Source organism: Vulpes vulpes, chromosome 9, assembly GCF_048418805.1.
Source record: "Vulpes vulpes isolate BD-2025 chromosome 9, VulVul3, whole genome shotgun sequence".
Taxonomy (NCBI): Eukaryota; Metazoa; Chordata; class Mammalia; order Carnivora; family Canidae; genus Vulpes; species Vulpes vulpes.
Genome location: NC_132788.1, coordinates 65,427,567 through 65,447,307, shown reverse-complemented (window position 1 = coordinate 65,447,307; position 19,741 = coordinate 65,427,567). Strand labels below are relative to the sequence as shown.

Below are 19,741 nucleotides of genomic sequence, written 5' to 3'. Positions count from 1 at the left end.
TTGGGGCTTAGGTTATCTTTGACTTTCTTTGTTCAATACATTCAAGATAAATGTAATTACAGCACTTCAAAGTAAAATAGAAGTAAATGATTTCCTTTATTTCTCCCTTTCCTTGTGTGTCTATGTGCGCACACATCTGACCACCTGCATGCACTGAGCAGACCAAAAAAAAAAAAAAAGCCTCAGGAAATGTGCAAAAATCCTTAGGAAAAGCATGTATCCAGAATTAGGTATAGTATGGCTTGGATATTTTCTCACATTTCAGGAAAAAAAAAACTGGGAGTGAAGTAGACATGGTTTCATAATTCCTGGGATTACAAGACTCAGGTGCTTAAAATTAGATTGAGGGAGGATTGTTTAGTATTGCAGTAAAATTCTGTGAATTTATAGTAAAATTCTCTTTTGAGTGGCAAGTACTATCCCTCCAGCTGGTGATGCCACTGAGATCTTTTGGTAGACTGTTACAACGTTAGATACAATACATTTTCACACTCAGATCATTCCCATAGCAAGTGATGACTTTTGGAAGATTTTGGGTCTGGAGGTAACTAAAAATATGACATACCCTGTAAGGCAGACCCTCATAGAATATTGCTTGCTACAAGACATATTCTGTAGGAATCAAGGAATGAAGGCTCTGGTCTGTTCTTGATTCAGAAAGAGAAGTGTCTAAAAGGATTCTCTAAAAGCATTTTCTCAGGTTTCTCTTCAACAGCTGGCTCTTCTACTATCCTAAAAATTGACAAGACTGAAGGGACAGAAGGAAAAGTTTCTAGAGCAGCTTATGTTGGAAATGTGTCCGTGCAATTTTACTCTTAGTTCCTGCAAATGGTCTGTAACTGATTCCTCAGCACTGCATGCCGCATACTGGGAACTCGGAAATTCCTAGATTTTATATATGCCAGAGTATAGGAGAATTCAACACTGAATTCCCTGGGTTACACCTTAACACATCACACACTACGGTTCCTGCTTACCAAGACTGTAAAGGAGCCTAGAATCTAGGAGGATATTTATTTTCAGATCTATGCTAATATAATGAGCTGGAAACCAAAATAAAAGTACAGACTTCCTGCAGCAGGGTGCAATAAAGTGGAGACTGGGGAAGAAAAGGATGAAAGCTGAGTTATAAACCTTCATACAATTAACATCATTCTGCTATATGATGAATAACCTCATTCTTCTACCACCAATAATAATATGCAGTTAGTTGCATATTTATAATCATCAGATATTTTAAAAACTGGTGGTCTGATAAATGCTCATTGGCAGTTGTCATTGAAAAATGAGCAAACCGGGGTGCCTGGGTGGCTCAGCGGTTTAGCACTGCCTTCAGCCCAGGGCATGATCCTGGAGTCCTGGGATCGAGTCCCATATTGGGCTCCCTGCATGGAGCCTGCTTTTCCCTCTGCCTGTGTCTGTGCCTCTCTCTTTGTGTCTATTATGAATAAATAAAATCTTAAAAAAAAAAAAGAAAAATGAGCAAACCTTTTAAAATTTATTGGAAAAAACTAAGGGGTGCCTGGGTGGCTCAGTCAGTGAAGAATCTGATTCCTGGTTTTGCCTCAGGTCATGGTCCTACAGTGGTGAGATTAAGGCCCCATCAGACTTAGGATGGAGTCTACTTGAGATTCATTCTGCCTCCCTCTCTGCTTCTCTTTCCCTTCCCCCTCGCTTGCTCTCTCTCTCTTTCTTCCAAATAACTAACATCTTAAAAGGGCGAGAGAGTTTACAAAACTCTCTGAGCCACAGGCAGAGAGATGCCCTGGGTACACAATCTTTACAAAGAAATGGATGCTCTGGAGAAGGAATATGTAATGTAGGGTCATATGTGTTTTTTGTAACATCAAGAGTTACAAATCATCATGAGGAAGGACATTTCAGAAAATTAGAAACTTTATCTTATGCTTTTAGTATGCAAAAGGTTGTAGGCTTTGGTGGTATGAGAGAACTTAGGGGATTTTTATTCTTATTTTTTTTGTTTGCAATATTTCTTTTAGGTTATTTGCTAATGAAGCATTTGGATAATGTGTGCTTGGGGCAGAAACAGAGCCTATGCTCTGAGGTTGGGTGAAGTCACTCTGACCTTGGTAAAAGTAAAGCTTCCCTGCAAGCTCAGGAGCAGGGCTCACAAACATTAAAAGTTGAAAATTTTCTGCATCAACTTTGACTCTGAAAGCCACTTTCCTAGCAATATTGTCAGCTCTTGGCTTATATGAGTAGGTTTAAAGTTTCATGAATTTTGTGACTCTTAAAATTATTATTATTAAAGTGTATTGTTTCTTTTAGACTTGGATTAATTTTTAGCATATTTTGAGCCTGGCCACTCTGTTAATCTACATGGTCCTAGTTGTTCTCTCTCTCTCTCTCTCTCTCTCTTTTTTAAGATTTTATTTTTATTTATTCATGAGAGAGAGAGAGAGAGAGAGAGAGAGAGAGGGGGGCAGAGGGAGAGGCAGGCTCCCTGCAGGGAGCCTGATGCAGGACTCGATCCCAGGACCCCAGGATCATGGCCTGAGCCGAAGGCAGACACTCAGCCACTGCGCCACCCAGGCGTCCTAGGTCTTATTACTTCTTATTTTGCTCTCAAACTGAAGACTTCCCTGGGGTTTAACCACTAATCTTTTTTTTTTTTTGTCTTGGCCCATAAATAGAGGCCCAGAACTGGGCAGGCCATTTGTTTGTTTGTTTAAATAAGTTATTTTTGAAAGTTGCATTGTAAGAACACTTAACATGACAGCTAATATTCTTAAATTTTTTAGTGTGCCATAGTATTGGTGACTGCAGATACAATAATGTACAGCACACATCCAGAGCTTACTTACCTTATTGGCAATGTTTTTATGCTTATTGATTCAGGGTTTTTGCTTGGAAGAGCCAAACTCTTTCCATGTGATTTTTTTTTTTTTTTTTTGCTTGGGGAGGATCTGCTGATGGGAGTCACCATTAGAGTCTTATCACTGTGAAGATGTGTGTGAGTCCTCATCAGTGTTCAGAAAGCTTTCTATTTGAATCATGTTTGTACTTATTTTGAATAAATAATATGTTCACATGATTTTTAAAAGATTACAGAGTCAAACAGCAACAAGATTCTCTCCCTCTGTTCCCCTCTGTCCTTTCCTCCTTACCCTCAACAAAGGTAGTACATTTTTAAATGTCCTTGCAGAGATGTTTTTATGTGGGTAAAATAATACTCACCTTCTCTCACACAGTTGGTGACATATGCACTCTTTTAACATTGGTTTTATTTTTTCCACTCAATAATACATCCTGTATTTTTTGTTATAGTCAACTTGTGTGTTTGGGCAGGATGTTCTCTGTATAGCTCTGAGGAGTGTCATTCATAGTATAGTCCCCTTAGATATGTATAGCACATATTATTAGCTAAATATACTAATTATGTATAGCACATATTATTAGCTAAATATACTAATTATATATGTATTATAATATAAACAGAAAATATATATATTGACTTTATTACAATGGTGTATTAATATATTATACACAATTTACATAATATATGATTTAATACAATTATATATTTTAAAGCATACATATTATATATAGTATATAATATATATTATATATAATAAAACATGTATATTATGACAATTTTCCAACAGGTGTTAAGTATCTTAAGAAAGGGCTGCCTTTTCCAGTTTGTACAAATGCAAAATAAAGATGAGCAGTGGCTCTGTTTTCTATATTAAAGAAGATGTGAGCAAGATAGGAATTGGTAAGCTGTATTCCTGGACTGTCATCTGTTATCATTTCCATTAGAGCCCCAGGCACAGAGCACAGCACTGTGTTGCTGTTCTAGCTGCACAGATGCAGGGAAAATTCTGGATTATTGTTCTTAAAATACTTTTAAAGCCTGAGCGCACTTCCTACTTTTCTTTAGCGATGAAGCTGCCGACCAAGGTAATTTTATCTTAATCTTATGTTATCTTCCACAGTAGCCCCTTTGGTCATTTTGTCGGAGCTGTGGGGACTCTGCCATGTGCTGAGTCCTGTATTGAAGACTGGGTGAGTTCTATAGGCACCTACCATGTAGGAATTCATCAGCAGTGTTGATCAGTTCTGCAATATACATAAGCATGGAGCACATAGGAGAACCATAGCTGCATCGCAGCAAGTCTGCCATTTGAGTATAGTCCTTAGGTTCTTTTTTGGGGTTGGGGTTGTTTAAATTCAAGTTAGTTAACATATTATGTATTACTAGTTTCAGGGGTAGAATTCAGTGATTCATCAGTTGCATATAACACTCAGTGCTCATTACATCAAGTGCCCTCTTAATGCCCAACACCCAGTTACCCCATCCCCCGACCTTCCTCACCTCCAGAAACCCTCAGTTTGTTTCCTAGAGTTTAGCATCTCTTATGGTTAGCCTCCCTCTCTGTCTTTATCTTATTTTTTCTTCCCTTCCCCTATGTTCCTCTGTTTTGTTTCTAAATTCCACACATGAATGAAATCATATGTTATTTCTCTGATTTAGTTTGCTTAGCATAATACTCTCTAATTCCTTCCATGTCATTACAAATGGCAAGATTTCATTCTTTTTGATGCCCAAGTAACATTCCACTGATATCCAATGGATAAAGAAGATGTTTTATACATATATATGCTATAAACATTGGGGTGCATATATTCCTTTGAATCACTATTTTTGTGTCCTTTGGATAAATATTTTATAGTGCAATTGCTAGGTGGTAGGGTAGCTTTATTTTTAACTTTTTGAGGAACCTCCATACTGTTCTCCAGAGTGGCTGCACCAGTTTACATTCCCACCAATTGTGTAAGAGGGTTCCCTTTTCTCTGCATCCTTGCCAACATCTATTGTTTGTTTCCTGAGTTGTTAATTTTAGTAATTCTGATTGGTGTGAAGTGGTATCTCATTGTGGTTTTGATTTGTATTTCCCTAATGATGAATGATGTGGAGAATTTTTTCATGTGTCTGTTAGCCATTTGTATGTCTTCTTTGGAGAAATGTCTGTTCATGACTTCTGCCTATTTCTTGACTGGATTATTTGTTTTCTGGATGTTGAGTTTGATAAGTTCTTTATAGATTTCGAATACTAGCCCTTTATCTGATATGTCACTTGCAAATATTTTCTCCCATTCCTTAGGGTGCCTTTTAGTTTTGTTGATTGTTTCCTTCACTGTGCAGAAGGTTTCAATCTAGATGAAATTCCAATGGCTCATTTTTTTTAGTCTCTAACTTCTATAGTCCAACAGGAGAAAAATGTTAGGGGCATTTAACGCTAAGGAATGAAGATATGATGATCAGTGACAATAATGATGACCAATGTCACATAACTTAAGGGGGATGAAGGCAAAAGCTTGAGAAGATAAACCTAAAAAACAGAGCCGGGTCAGATCATAAAGACGCTTGAATACTGTACTAAATAATTTGGAATTTTTCCTCAAGACAGCAAGAAATTAACACAAGGTTTTGTGTTGCTATGTCATGAGATGAGGTTTAAGTTTTGGGTGGGTAATGAATGCTTTCCAAAGATCATTGGATTTTGCTGCCCAGATGTAAGAAGGAAAAAACCAAGTAACTGAATTAGGGCAATGACAGTGAATACAAACATAGGAGACCAATTCAAAAGACAATTCTACGCAAGAAGAATCATAAGTCTCGATAATATTTGCAGTACATATATATTAAAAAGAAGTTAACCTCTGCAGTGGGTCCCCTAAGAGGCACTTGATTTTTTTTTAAGGTTTTTCCCCCTTGCCATACTGAGCAAACAATTCTCAATTCCATTGTCAGAATTTATTTTTATTTATTTTTATTTATTTTTTTTGGCTGGGTACAGTATACTTTATTGATGGTACATGACAAGGTAGGGCTCCCCAAGCCCCTCCCCTTCCTCAGGGTCTAGGATGTAAATTGGAGGTCAGGAGATTCTCAGTGTGTTGTGGGATTAAGTTGGGGCAGGGACTCCCCAGCAGCTGAGGGCCTCTCTTGTCCTCTTGTTCTTGCTGGGGCTGGTGGTTCAGGAGGCTCTTACTCCTTGGAGGCCATGTGGACCATGAGGTCCACCACCCGGTTGCTATAGCCGAATTCATTGTCATACCAGGAAATGAGCTTGAGGAAGTGGTCATTGAGGGCAACGCCAGCCCCGGCGTCAAAGGTGGAAGAGTGGGTGTCACTGTTGAAGTCACAGGAGACAACCTGGTCCTCAATGTAGCCCAGGATGCCCTTGAGGGGGCCCTCCGATGCCTGCTTCACTACCTTCTTGATGTCGTCATATTTGTCAGCTTTCTCCAGGCGGCAGGTCAGATCCACAATTGACACATTGGGGGTGGGGACATGGAAGGCCATGCCAGTGAGCTTCCTGTTCAGCTCAGGGATGACTTTGCTCACAGCCTTGGTGGCACCAGTGGAAGCAGGGATGATGTTCTGGGTAGCCCCTCGGCCATCTCGCCACAACTTCCCAGAGGGGCCGTTCACAGTCTTCTGGGTGGCAGTGATGGCATGGATGGTGGTCATGAGGCCCTCCATGATGCCGAAGTGGTCATGGATGACTTTGGCTAGAGGAGCCAAGCAGTTGGTGGTGCAGGAGGCATTGCTGACAATCTTGAGGGAGTTGTCATACTTTTCGTGGTTCACGTCCATCACAAACATGGGGGCATTAGCAGAAGGAGCAGAGATGATGACCCTCTTGGCCTTCAAGTGAGCCCCAGCCTTCTCCATGGTGGTGAAGACCCTAGTGGACTCCACAACATACTTAGCACCAGCATCACCCCATTTCATGTTGGCGGGATCACGCTTCTGGAAGATGGAGATGGACTTCCCTTTGATGACAAGTTTCCCATTCTCAGCCTTGACTGTGCCGTGGAATTTGCCATGGGTAGAATCATACTGGAACATGTACACCATGTAGCTGAGATGAATGAAGGGGTCATTGATGGTGACAATATCCACTTTTCCAGAGTTAAAAGCAGCCCTGGTGACCAGGCGCCCAATACGGCCAAATCCGTTCACTCCGACCTTCACCATCGTGTCTCAGGGATGTGGCTGGCACTGCACCAGAAGATGCGGCTGTCTGTAGAATGGGGAGGAGCAGAGACCAGAATTTATTTTTAAATGTCTTCTGCCATTTAGCCATTTTTTTCTTTTACAGATTATGTTTGAAGGATCACACACGCAGTGTCTCAGGATATTTTAAATATACTATCCAAAGTCAAGGATAACAAGGTAACCCCAATAACCATGCCAACTACTCTTATAAGGAGTTGGCCAAGTTGCTACTAAAGCTCATATGAGAAGATTAACATGGTCATACAGGAAGGAAAACACTGAAAAAAACAATTATGCAGGGGGAGTAAGCACCAGTAAGGATGAAAACATCCTCTGTCTCCTCGATAATTAAGACAGTGTGTTACTAGCACATGAATGGATAAACAGACGAATGTAATAAAACAGAAATTCCAGAATTAGACCCAAATACATATGGAAACTTAGGATATGACAAAGATGGCATCTTAAATCAGTAACATAAAGATAGATCTTTTGGCAAATGGTGCTGGAACAACTGGGTAGCTCCTTAGAAAACAGATACAGTCTCATCTCACACCATACATAAGAGTAAACTACAAAGAGATGAGGAACCTAAATGTAAAATATGAAACTATATAAGTACTAGAAGAAAATATGGGTGAATTCCTCTTTAATCATAGTGTAGGAAAAGACTTTTAAAAATTGAAATATATTTAATCTATAACATTGTGTAAATTTAAGGTGTACAACATATTAATTTGATGCATTTATATATTCTGATTGTCTTTGTGGCAATAATTAGCACCTCTATCCAGTTGCATGATTATCATTTCTTTTTAGTGGCTGAAATAATTAAGAGCTGGTCTCTGCATGTTTGATAATAATACAATATTGTTTATATTCACTATACTGTGCATTATATCCCTAGGGATATTTACTGCTCATTCTGAGTTTGTATCCTTAAAAAAACATCTGTAGGAGGAAACCAAGATGGAATACACCACTAGCGTATGCACCCATCTATATTACAAATGGATTACATGAATGGGATGGAAATTTAGAAAACTAACACAAGTAAGTTTGAAAACCTATCTTGACTGGATACTGTGAAGCTAAAGATGAAAAGGACTTAAAATAAATGCTACCATCTAGTTAATAAATGTATTACTTATAGGGGTATTGGTTAGCAATTTTGAAAGTACTTCATGTGAGTATTAGAATTAGAATATGAAGTATCATTATGAACTCCTGGTTTTGATTCTATGTACAGCTAGATGGAGAAATGGAGATGTGTGTTAATGTGTTGCTTAGTTCCTAGCTCTGCCCTTTGGGAAGGCCTAGAAGCAGTAGCACTCTAGTAACAATGGACACAACTGGTGCCCAGACTTTGGTTTCTAAATATCATTCTTTACATAAAAAGAGCCGTGACTCCTTGGAGAAAGTTTATTCTAGGGTTGAGGTAAAGAAAAATACAAGACAAGCTGTAAATTTATGTGGTGGCAGAAAGTAAGGAAATGCTCAGAGGAAGATGGGGCTTGTCAGAAGCACACAGGAAAAGCTGAAGGAGCTCTCAGTGGCTCAGGCTGGAACAGTTTGAGTAGAAAACTATGATAATACTGAATCATAATGTATAGAATCAATACTTATGAATATATATTTTTAGGAATAATTGATGAAATGTATAAATAGAGGAGAAGGGATAGCTTTTCCTTTATGGTAAAAATTTAATTATGTAGAAGAAAACAAGGAAATAGAAAACCAGCATGACACAGACATCACAAGAGAAAATATCTACTGATGGATGCTAAAATCAGTGAGAGGATGTTTGAGAAGGGGGCTTCATAAAGTATCTTCCTCGAGGTGATTAGTAACTACAGAGGGAAGTATAAAAACTTTACAGCAAGATGTCAATTTAACTGAGTGATTAAACATCTGTTAAAATACACATTAATATCTTAAGTCTCTTGATAGGAAGCAGAGAAGGACAGTAATATTCTGTGGTATGTGGGATGCATAAATTCAGTGAAATCATGAGAAAACATCAGTCAAACCCAAACTGAGGGATGTTCAGGAAAACAATTGATCATAACTCTTTGCAAGCACGAAAATCACAAAAAATGAGAAAAGAGTCAGAAACTGTTACAGATAGTAGGAGCCTAAGGATAAGTAGAAACTAAATATAATGTGGGATCCTGATAGCATTCTGGTACATAAAAAGGACAATATTGGAAAAAGTGGTGAAAGGTCTGTTTTATAGTACTGTACTAATATTGTGTGTCTGAATTGTACTATGTATAATTGTATAATTTGTAAATTGTTAACATGAGGGGAAGCTGGGTGAGGATTAGATGGAGATTATGCTGTATTTTGTAACTTACCTGAAATCTAAAATTACTTAAGACACAAATTTTAAAAAAGAGCCAGTGGTATAAATCGAATCTCAAAGTTCCATTTAGTCCTTTTGTTAACCAACTACACTAGGAGTGCCACATTGTCAAAAGTCTAAAGGCCAATGGGAAAATTGCACAAATCAGTCCTTTCTAAAATAAATCTACAGAAAAGTAAAATAAAGTACAGATAAATTATAGAGGTAACACCCATTTTGCTATGCATTTTGTTAGTCTGTAGGCATCCAAAAGTTCAGAAAATTAGTAAGATTTTATTGGTAGCAGAAGCAAAAAAATTATTTTAGAAAGAGTTGATGATCTAATTCTTTGACTTTTAGGGAGTAACTATCTGAAAAGTGTTTCTCCTTATAGTTCAAAGAATTATCAAGTAAGACATCTAGGGTAGACATGGGCCACAGTGAAAGGAGATGAGGAAAACTGAATGGATTAGCTTTTTTGTTAAGTTAGTAAGAATCTTACTAATTCTATGTATTGCTTGTAAAGCGCACCCAAAGAGCAGGCCAGTTGTGTAAGCCTATGTTTTCTCCATGAGAACAGCTATAGGTTGATTGTATAGAAGGGCAATAAAGGATGGCCTTAACATAAAGCCTTCAAGTTCTTTCCATGTTGTCACACATACCAGGATTTCCTCCCTTCTAATGGCTGAATAATGGAATTAATTAGTTGATTGAAGATATTCCTTCAACTCAAATATTCCATATTTTTACTATCCTAGTTTTCCAGTTGTCTGTTTCTCAGACATTAGGTCATCCTTGGAAGATCAAACAGGTTATAATTTGAGATATGGGCATGAAAGAGCTTTAGGGACATAAAGTATGATTATTCGATTGTTTGTAAATCAGCATGGGTAGCAGAACTGTGACTATTTTATTCACCTTAATTTAAACAGATCAAGTGTTTATTGTGCACTTACTTTATTCCAAGTCTTGTTATAGGCACTGGGTTTGGCATACAGATTAAAATTATATGGACCATGCAGTATAATGTGTAATTTTAGCCCAAGTTAACTCATATTCTATAAATCCAGTGATGCTTCTGTGCCTGGTACTGTGTAGAGGATTGTGGGGAATGTAAGAGAAGATTATACTACAGCTCAGTTCTCTCAGCATTTACCCTTGACACAATAAAATGTTTACAAACCAGCACAAGCAGGTATTGCTCTATAAGACAAGTTTATGTGGTATAGAAGAATGGTCTCCTAGGGCTGATTTGTAGATTGGTGACAGCTTTAAAAGATAAAGATCTGCAAATTACATCATGATTCACTAGTTTTAAAATGGGTCCTGGGCAGCTAAATTAAAAAAATGTGCTTTGGGTAATTTTTTTTTTTTAATGATAGTCACACAGAGGGAGAGAGAGAGGTAGAGACACAGGCAGAGGGAGAAGCAGGCTCCATGTACTGGGAGCCCGACGCGGGACTCAATCCCAGGTTTCCAGGATTGCGCCCTGGGCCAAAGGCAGGCGCCAAACCACTGCGCCACCCAGGGATCCCTGCTTTGGGTAATTTGGACGTACAGCATGTATATATGTTCCAAAGAAGTACAGATTCTTAAAAGACTTTTATGGACTAAGGAAATCTGACTCGGTTTACTATGCTGAAATTTGCATTGGTCTTTGATAGATTGATAAAATTCAAATTGAAAAGGTGAGGAAGGGGAGAAGGTGATAGGTGATAGAAACACCATGTGCAGAAGGTTATGAGGCCGTGGGAAAGGAATGCTTTCAATATGAGTGATGAGACTGAACTAGAGAAGAAATTACATGCATGGAGCAGCGGGAACAAGGTTGAGAGGAGGCTGTTTGATTCATTCCAAAAATACTTCTCAAATAACTATTATGTGCTAGTCACTGTGTGATGCTTGTGGTCAGAGTACAGAGACTATGGAACAACCTTTCCAGAATCCTAAGTCCTTTCCATGCCTTTGGAATTATTGTGGTTTTGCATGCTTGCTTTATAGCAAGACTTTTATTTTATAAATATTTTATTTTGAAGTCTTGTAAATGTTTTGAAAAAGTTCCACATGACAAGTATATTTTATATACTTGAATAAAAGACTTTATAACTGCATGCCGACAACAGAAAATCTACAGGGTTTTCAATGCTGAGGACTCTAAATGTATTAATTTGAGCAATGCTCTGCTGTGGCTTCGTAGTTTTGTTAGAACATTTAGAAAAGTACCTTTGTTGAAATACATGATGTGTGTATCTGTGTGTATGTCTGTAATTTTTTTTAAAACAAGAGAAGCTTCATTTGGATACCTGAAGAATTTTTTTTTCTTCCAAATTTTTATTTGAATTCTAGTTAGTTAATATATAGTATAGTATTGGTTTCAAGAGTAGAATTTAGTTATTCATCACTTACATATAACATCCAGGGCTCATCATAAGTGTGCTCCTTAATACCCATCTAGCGCATCCTCCACCCACTTCTGTCCATCTACCTTCAGTTTGTTCTCTAATAGTAAGAGTCTCTAATGGTTTGCCTCCTTCTCACTCTTCTCTCTCCCCCCCCCCACTTCCCACATGCTCATCTGTTTTGTTTCCTAAAATCCACATATGAGTGAAATCATATGGTATTTATCTTTCTCTGAGTGACTTATTTTGTTTAGAATAATGCAATCTAGCTGCATCCACATTGCTGCAAATGGCAAGGTTTCATCCTTTTTGATGGCTGAGTAATATTCCATTATATATACATATATGTATATTATATATAATGTAATATATATATATATATATATATATATATATATATATATATATAATGTGTGTGTGTGTGTGTGTATACACACACCCTGCATCTTCTTTATCCATTCATCAATAGATGGGCACTTGGACTCTTTCCATAGTTTGGCTATTGTAGATAAAGCTGCTAAAAGAGTTCATGAACCAGTGAATGGGCCAGAACAGTTGTTAGCATGTTTGGCTTGGCAAAGAGGAAACAAACTGAGAGGGAATTCCCACCCCCTTTCCTTCTATCCTTCCTTTTCCTCCCTGCTGTTTTGAAGATTAATTGACCATATAGTTGTAGGTTTATTTCTGGGTTTTCTGTTCTGTTCCCTTGGCCTATGTGTCTTTTTTTGTGCCAATACCATACTGTTTTGATCATTATAGCTTTGTGGTTTTTTTGTTTGTTTTTTTGTTTAAAGATTTATTTATTTGTTTGTTTGTTTGTTTGTTTAGAGAGAGGCAGAGACACAGGCAGAGGGAGAAGGAGGCTCCATGCAGAAAGCCCGACGTGGGACTCAATCCTGGGTCTCCAGGATCACACCCTGGGCGGCAGGCGGCACTAAACTGCTGCGCCACTGGGGCTGCCCTTATTTTTTGTTTTAAAGATTTTATTCATTTATTCATGAGAGACACAGAGAGAGAGGCAGAAACATAGGCAGAGGGAGAAGTAGGCTCCCCACAGGGAGCCCCATGTGGAACTCAATCCCAGGACCGAGGGATCATGCCCTGAGCTGAAGGCAGGTGCTCAACCACTGAGCCACCCAGGCATCCCAATCACTATAGCTTTGTGATAAACCCTGAATTCCCGAATTGTGATGCCTCCAACTTTGCTTTTCTTTTTCAAGGTTGCTTTGCTATTCAGGGTCGTTTGTAATTCCATACAAATTTTTGGATTGTTTGTTCTAGCTAGGTGAAAAATGTTGGTAGTATTTTGTTAGCGATTGCCTTAAATGTATAGATTTATTTGGTTAATATAGACATTTTAACAATATTTGTTATTCCAATCCATGATCATGGAAGATCTTTCCATTTTTTTGTGTGTGTAATCTTCAATGTTTTTCATTAGGTTTTTATATTTTTTATATTTTACAGGTCTTTCACCTCTTTGGTTATGTTTATTCCTAGATATCTTATTTTTGGTGCAATTATAAGTGGGACTGTTTTCTCAGTTTCTCTTATTGATACTTCATTATTGGTATATAGAAATGCAACCGATTTTTGCACATTGATTTTATATTTTGTGAATTACTGGATTTATCAGTTCTAGTAGTTTTTGGGTGGAGTCTTTTGGGTTTTCTGTATATATTTTCATATGTGCATATAGTGAAAGTTTTATGTCTTCTTTGGCAATTTGGATGCCTTTTCATAGATGGCCTTTATTATGTTGAGGTTTGTTCCCTCTAAACCTACTTTTTTGGGGATTTTTATCATGAATGGATGTTGTACTTTTTCAAATGCTTTTTTTCCCTTCTTTTATAGATGTGGCATTGATTTGTGAATATCAAACCATCCTTCACAGTAATTCTTATATGTTCAGTAGAATATGCCAATGAGGTCATTTAGGCCTGGCCTTTTTGTTTATGTATATATGTAAAAAAAAAAATGTGGGGAGCCCAGGTGGCTCAGCAGTTTAGTGCTGCCTTCAGCCCAGGGCATGATCCTGGAGACCGGGGATCGAGTCCCATGTCGGGCTCCCTGCATGGAGCCTGCTTCTCCCTCTGCCTGTGTCTCTGCCTCTCTCTCTCTCTCTCTCTCTCTCTCTCTCTCTCTCATTCTCTGACTCTCATGAATAAATAAATAAAATCTTTTAAAAAAGTGTATTTACATATATACATACATAATTACATGTATATGTAATTTAATCTCTGAATTTTTTTACACCAATTCAGTTTTTCTTTTATCTTGAGTCAGTTTTAGTGGTTTGTGCATCTTCCAGGAATTTTTTCATTTCATCTAGGCTATCTGATTTGTTGGCATGCAATAGTTGATAGTATTGTCTTATAATTCTTTTCATTTTGGTAAAGTCAATAGTAACATCCCCTCTTTCATGACTGTTTATGGCAACTGGAGTCATACTTTTTTTTTTGCAGTCTGGCTAAAAGATTTTAATTTTGATCTTTTAAAAGGAAAAACTTTTGATGTCATTGATTTTTTTCATATTCTCTATTTCTGCTCTAATAATTATTATTTGCTTCTTTCAGATTGCTTTGTGTGGCGTTCACTCTTCTTTTTCTAATTTCTTTAGGTAGAAGTTCTGGTTATTAATTTTAGATCTTCTGTTTATTAAATCATACATGTTTGGAGCTATACCTTTCCCTGTAAGCATTCCATTGGCCAAATCCCATCCATTTTGGAATGTTATGTTTTATTTTTACAGATCTCAAAGTGTTTATTAATTTCACTTTTGCCTTCTTCATGACTCACTGATGAGTTAAGAGAGCATTTTAAAATATCCACTTATTTGTGGGATGCCTGGGTGGCTCAGTGGTTGAGTGTCTGCCTTTGGCTCAGGGCGTGATCCCGGAGTGCCGGGATGGAGTTCCAAATCGAGCCCCCTGCATGGGGCCTGCTTCTCCCTTTGCCTGTGTCTCTGCCTCTCTCTCTGTCTCTCTCATGAATAAATAAATGAAATCTTTTTTTAAAAATCCACTTATTTGTGATTTCATAAATTTCTTTTTATTAATGATTTCTGATTTCATTAAGTTGTAGTCAAAGAACATAATTTGTATAATTTCAATCATTTAAAATTTATTCAGAGTTTTTATGGCTTAACATAAGGTGTGTCTTGGAGAATGTTACCTGTGTCCTTGAGAATAACTAATAATATTCCTTGATTGTGGTTTATTGGGTCTACTTGGTTTGCAGTGTTGGTCAAGTTTTCTGTTTCCTTATTTATCTTCTGCTTTTGTGTTCCATCTATTATTGAAAGATTTTTAAAAATATTCAAAACTATATTTAATTGTTCATTTCTATCTTTAATTCAGTTAGTTTTTTAAATAAATTTATTTTTTATTGGTGTTCAATTTGTCAACATACAGAATAACATGCAGTGCTCATGAATTTTGTTTATATGTATTTATAATTGTATTCCTGTTGGATTGGTTGACCCTTTTGTCATTATAAAATATCCTTACTTGTCTTTAGTAACTTTGTCTTAAAGTCTTTTTCTGATCTTCCTATAGGCATTTCAGCTGTCTTTGATTACTTTGGCTTACATGATATGTTTTTAATATTTTTATTTTCAACATATTTGTGTCTTTGAATCTATAGTGTATCACTTGTAGACAGTATGTAGTTGCATCATGTGTTTAAAAAAATCTGTCTTGTAAATCTGTCTTTTGATAATAGTGTAAAAACATTTTCATTTAACAATACTAATAAGGCAAGATTTATTTTATTCTTTAAAATACATATTTAATTATATTTAAAATAAGTATAATATTTTATATACGATTTATAAGTATATTTAATATGTGTAAATATATAGTTATTTCTTTATAGCTAGAGTAGTTTTCTTAATGGTTGCTATAAGCATTCTAATTGATATCTCAGAAATCTAATCTGGCTTAATACCAACTTAATGTCAATAACAGATAATTCTTTGCTCCTACGTAACTTTGTGTTCTATTTTACTGGCACTATTCTTATCTGGATTATCTTTATACATTATAAGCCCAGCACCACAGTTTTATTTTTTTTTAAATTTATTTATGATAGTCACACACACACAGAGAGAGAGAGAGAGAGGCAGAGACACAGGCAGAGGGAGAAGCAGGCCCCATGCACCAGGAGCCTGATGTGGGATTCGATCCCGGGTCTCCAGGATCCCGCCCTGGGCCAAAGGCAAGCGCTAAACCGCTGCGCCACCCAGGGTTCCCGCACCACAGTTTTATATTATTGCTTCATGCAGTTGTATTTTAAATCAGGAGAAGACAAGAGATAGAACAAAAATATATTGATAATGTCCCTTATATTTACCTGTGTGTTTATAATTTATTGCAGATCTTTATTTCTTTATATGTATTTGAGATAATGTTTAGTGTCTTTCAAATTTAGCAAATTTAAGGAATACAATATGATGATTTGATACACATATATTGTGAAATGATAACTCCAATTGGGCTAGTTAATACCTCCATCACCTCACATAGTTACCATTTTTTGTGTGTGGTGAGAACATTTAAGATCTATTCTCATAGCACCTTTCAAGTATACAATAGTATTGTTAACTGTAGTCACCATGCTGTATATTGGATTTCCAGAGTGTACTCATAATTAATGGCTTGTACGCTTTCACTAACATCTCCTCATTTCCCCCAACCCTCAGGCTCTGGCAACTACCTTTCTATCCTCTGGTTCTATGAGTTTGACTTACTTATTTGACATACTTAGATCCCACATTTTTATGTGTAGTAAACCTGACATCTTCAAGTATTTGTCTTTGTCTTTGACTTATTTCACTTAGCATAATGGCCTTAAAGTCCCTCTATGTTGTTACAAATGGCAGGATTTCCTTCTTCCTCATGGCTGAATAGTAATCCATTGTGTGTGTATACATACATATATACACATATATATATTCATATACAGATACTACCACATCTTTTCCCAGTCATCTATAGATGGACATCTTTGGTGACCGTGCTATAATAAACATGTTGTAATGAACATGGAGGCACAGATACTCTTTGAGAATCAGATTTCATTTCCTTTGGATATATTCCGGAAGTGGGATTGCTGCATCCTATGAGGTTCTACTTCTAACTTTTTGAGGAACCTCTGTACTGTTTTCCGTAGTGGCTGTATCAGTTTGCATTCCTACCACACCAACAGTGTACAACAGTGTACAAGTATTCCCTTTTCTCCATCATTTATTACCTCTTGTCTTTTTTATAACAGCCATTTTAATGGGTAGGATATGCCATCTCATTGTGTTTTTGAGTTACATTTCCCTTATGATTGGTGATGCTGAACATCTTTACTCTGTTTTTTTTGGGGGGGTGGGGGAATGTCTGTTCAGGTCCTCTGCCATTTTTAATGCGATTTTTAAGGTTGGGTGGGGATTTTTTTTTTGGTGTGAATTTTTAAAAATACATTTTGGAAATTAACTCCTTATCAGAGAGATTGGCAAACATTTTCTTCCATTCCGTAGGTTGCCTTTTAATTTTGTTGAGTATTTTCTTTTGCTGTGCAGAACATTTTTAGTTTGTTGTAGTCTTACTTGTTTATTTTTGCTTTTGTTGCATGTGCTTTTGGTGTCATATCCAAAAATATTTTGCTAAGACCAATGTCAGGTCTTAAAACATTAGCAAAACAATTTTCCGTATGTTTTCTTCAGGAGTTTGACAGTTTCATTTCTTGTGTTTGTCTTTACTCCATTTTAAGTTCATTTTTGTGAATGGTATAGGATTGGGGTCCAATTTCATTCTTTGCATATGATTATCTAGTTTTCCCAGTACTACTTATTGATGAGACTATCCTTGCCCCACTGAGTATTCTTTGCTTAATTGTCAACCATTAGTGGACTGTATGTGTAAGCATTTATATCTCTTGATTCTGTACCATTCATCTCTGTGTCTATTTTTACAACAGTACTATATTGTTTGTATTACCATTGTTTTGTAATATAGTTTGAAATTAGAACAGGTAATACCTCCAGTTTTGTTACTTTCTAGGATTTTTTTGGCTATTTGGGATCTTTTGTGATTCCATACACATTTTAGGATTTTCTTTTTTTGAAAAAGATGCCAAAAGAATTTTTATAGAGATTGTATTGAATCTGTAAGTGGATTTGTGTAGTGTGGACATTTTTAAACAATATTCATCAATGTCTCACAGCTTTTGCTTTGTAGATTTTTCACTTCCTTGGCTAAATTTTTCCTAAGTATTTTATTTTTTAATACTATTTTAAGTGGAATTGTTTTTTTTAAAAATTCTCTTTTAGGCAGTTCACTGTTAGTATATAGAAATGCCACTGACAGCTGTATGCTGGTTTTGTATCTAGTTGTTTTAATGAATTTATTATTTCTAACAGTTTTTGGTAGAGTCTTCAGGATTTTCTATACAGAGGATTTTATCATCTACGGAAACGGTTTTGCTGCTTCTTTTCTACTTTGGATTGTTTCTTTTTATTTCCTAATTGTTGTGGCTAATCTTCCCATTCTATATTCTGTTAATGTGATGTATCACGTTTATTGATTTGTGTATGTTGAACCATCCTTCTCAGCAATAAATCTCACTTGATGGTGTTTGATCCTTTTAATGTACTATTGAAAAAGATTTGCTAATAGTTTGTTGAGAATCTTTTTGTCTATATACATCAAGGATATTGGCTATAATTTCCTTTTTTATAGTATCCATTTGTAGTGTCAGGGCAATGCTGGCCTTGTAAAATGAGTTTGGGAGTATTCCCTCCTCTTCAACTTTTTCTTTAATAATAAATTTATTTTTTATTGGTGTTCAACTTGCCAACATACAGAATAACACCCAGTGCTCATCCCGTCAAGTGTCCCCCTCAGTGCCCGTCACCCCTTCACCCCCACTCCCTGCCCTCCTCCCCTTCCACCACCTGTACGTAGTTCATTTCCCAGAGTTAGGAGTCTTCATGTTCTGACTCCCTTTCTGATATTTCCTACCCATTTCTTCTCCCTTCCCTTCTATTCCCTTTCACTATTATTTATATTCCCCAAGTGAATGAGACCATATAATGTTTGTCCTTCTCCGATTGATTTATTTCACTCAGCATAATACCCTCCAGTTCCATCCACATTGAAGCAAATGGTGGGTATTTGTCTATCGAAAGATGAATGGATAAAGATGTGGTTTATGTATACAATGGAATATTACTCAGCCATTAGAAATAACAAATACTCTTCAACTTTTTAGAAGAGTTTGAAATAGGGGCACCTGGATGGCTCAAAGAAGCCTCTGCCTTCAGTTCTGGTCATGATCCCAGGGTCTTGGGATCCAGCCCCACATCAGGATCCCTGCTCAGTGGGGAGTCTGCTTCTCCTTCTGCCACCTCCCTACTTGTGCTCTCTCTCTCTCTCTCACTTGCTCTCTCTCTCAAATAAATAAATAAAATCTTTTTTTTTTTTTTAAGAATTTGAAATAGATTGGCAACAACTCTTCCTTAAATGTTTGGTAGAATTTACCAGTGAAAACATCTGAATCTGAATTATATTTTTTCCATGATTCACTTTTGGTATGTTGTATATTTCTATAAATTTACCCACATCTTCTAAATTAATTATTGGCATATAATTGTTCTAAGTAGTCTATTAGGATCTTTTGTATTTGTATGGTACGAGTTGTAATGTCTGCTCTTGCACTCACTCTTTTTTCTTAATGAAGCTAACTAAACGTTTGTCAGTTTTCTTTCTTTTCAAAATACCTGCTTGGTTTCATTGATATTTTCTATATTCTTCTGGTTTCTATTTTATTTATTTCTGTTCTGATCTTTGTTATTTTCTTCCTTCTGTTGAGTTTCTTTTTCTAGTTCCTTCAAGTATAAATAGATCATTTGAGAGATCTTTGTTTTTGTAATTGAGGCATTTATTGCTATAAACTTCCCTCTAAGAACTGCTTTTG

The 19,741-nt window shown here is 36.6% G+C and overlaps 1 protein-coding gene across 1 annotated transcript; it reads right to left on the bottom strand.

Annotated features, from left to right (window-relative positions):
- Positions 1-5,916: 5,916 nt before the first annotated feature.
- On the bottom strand, positions 5,917-7,040 carry LOC112913223 (glyceraldehyde-3-phosphate dehydrogenase-like). Its single transcript, XM_072722444.1, has one exon. The coding sequence runs from the start codon at positions 7,010-7,012 to the stop codon at positions 6,017-6,019; it is 996 nt and encodes a 331-aa protein (XP_072578545.1). The 5' UTR covers positions 7,013-7,040; the 3' UTR covers positions 5,917-6,016.
- Between the last annotated feature and the right edge of the window lie 12,701 nt (positions 7,041-19,741).

What these genes read in the sequence shown, in the direction of transcription:
- LOC112913223 (XM_072722444.1), bottom strand. Translation starts at nt 7,012, where the DNA reads ATGGTGAAGGTCGGAGTGAACGGATTTGGCCGTATTGGGCGCCTGGTC.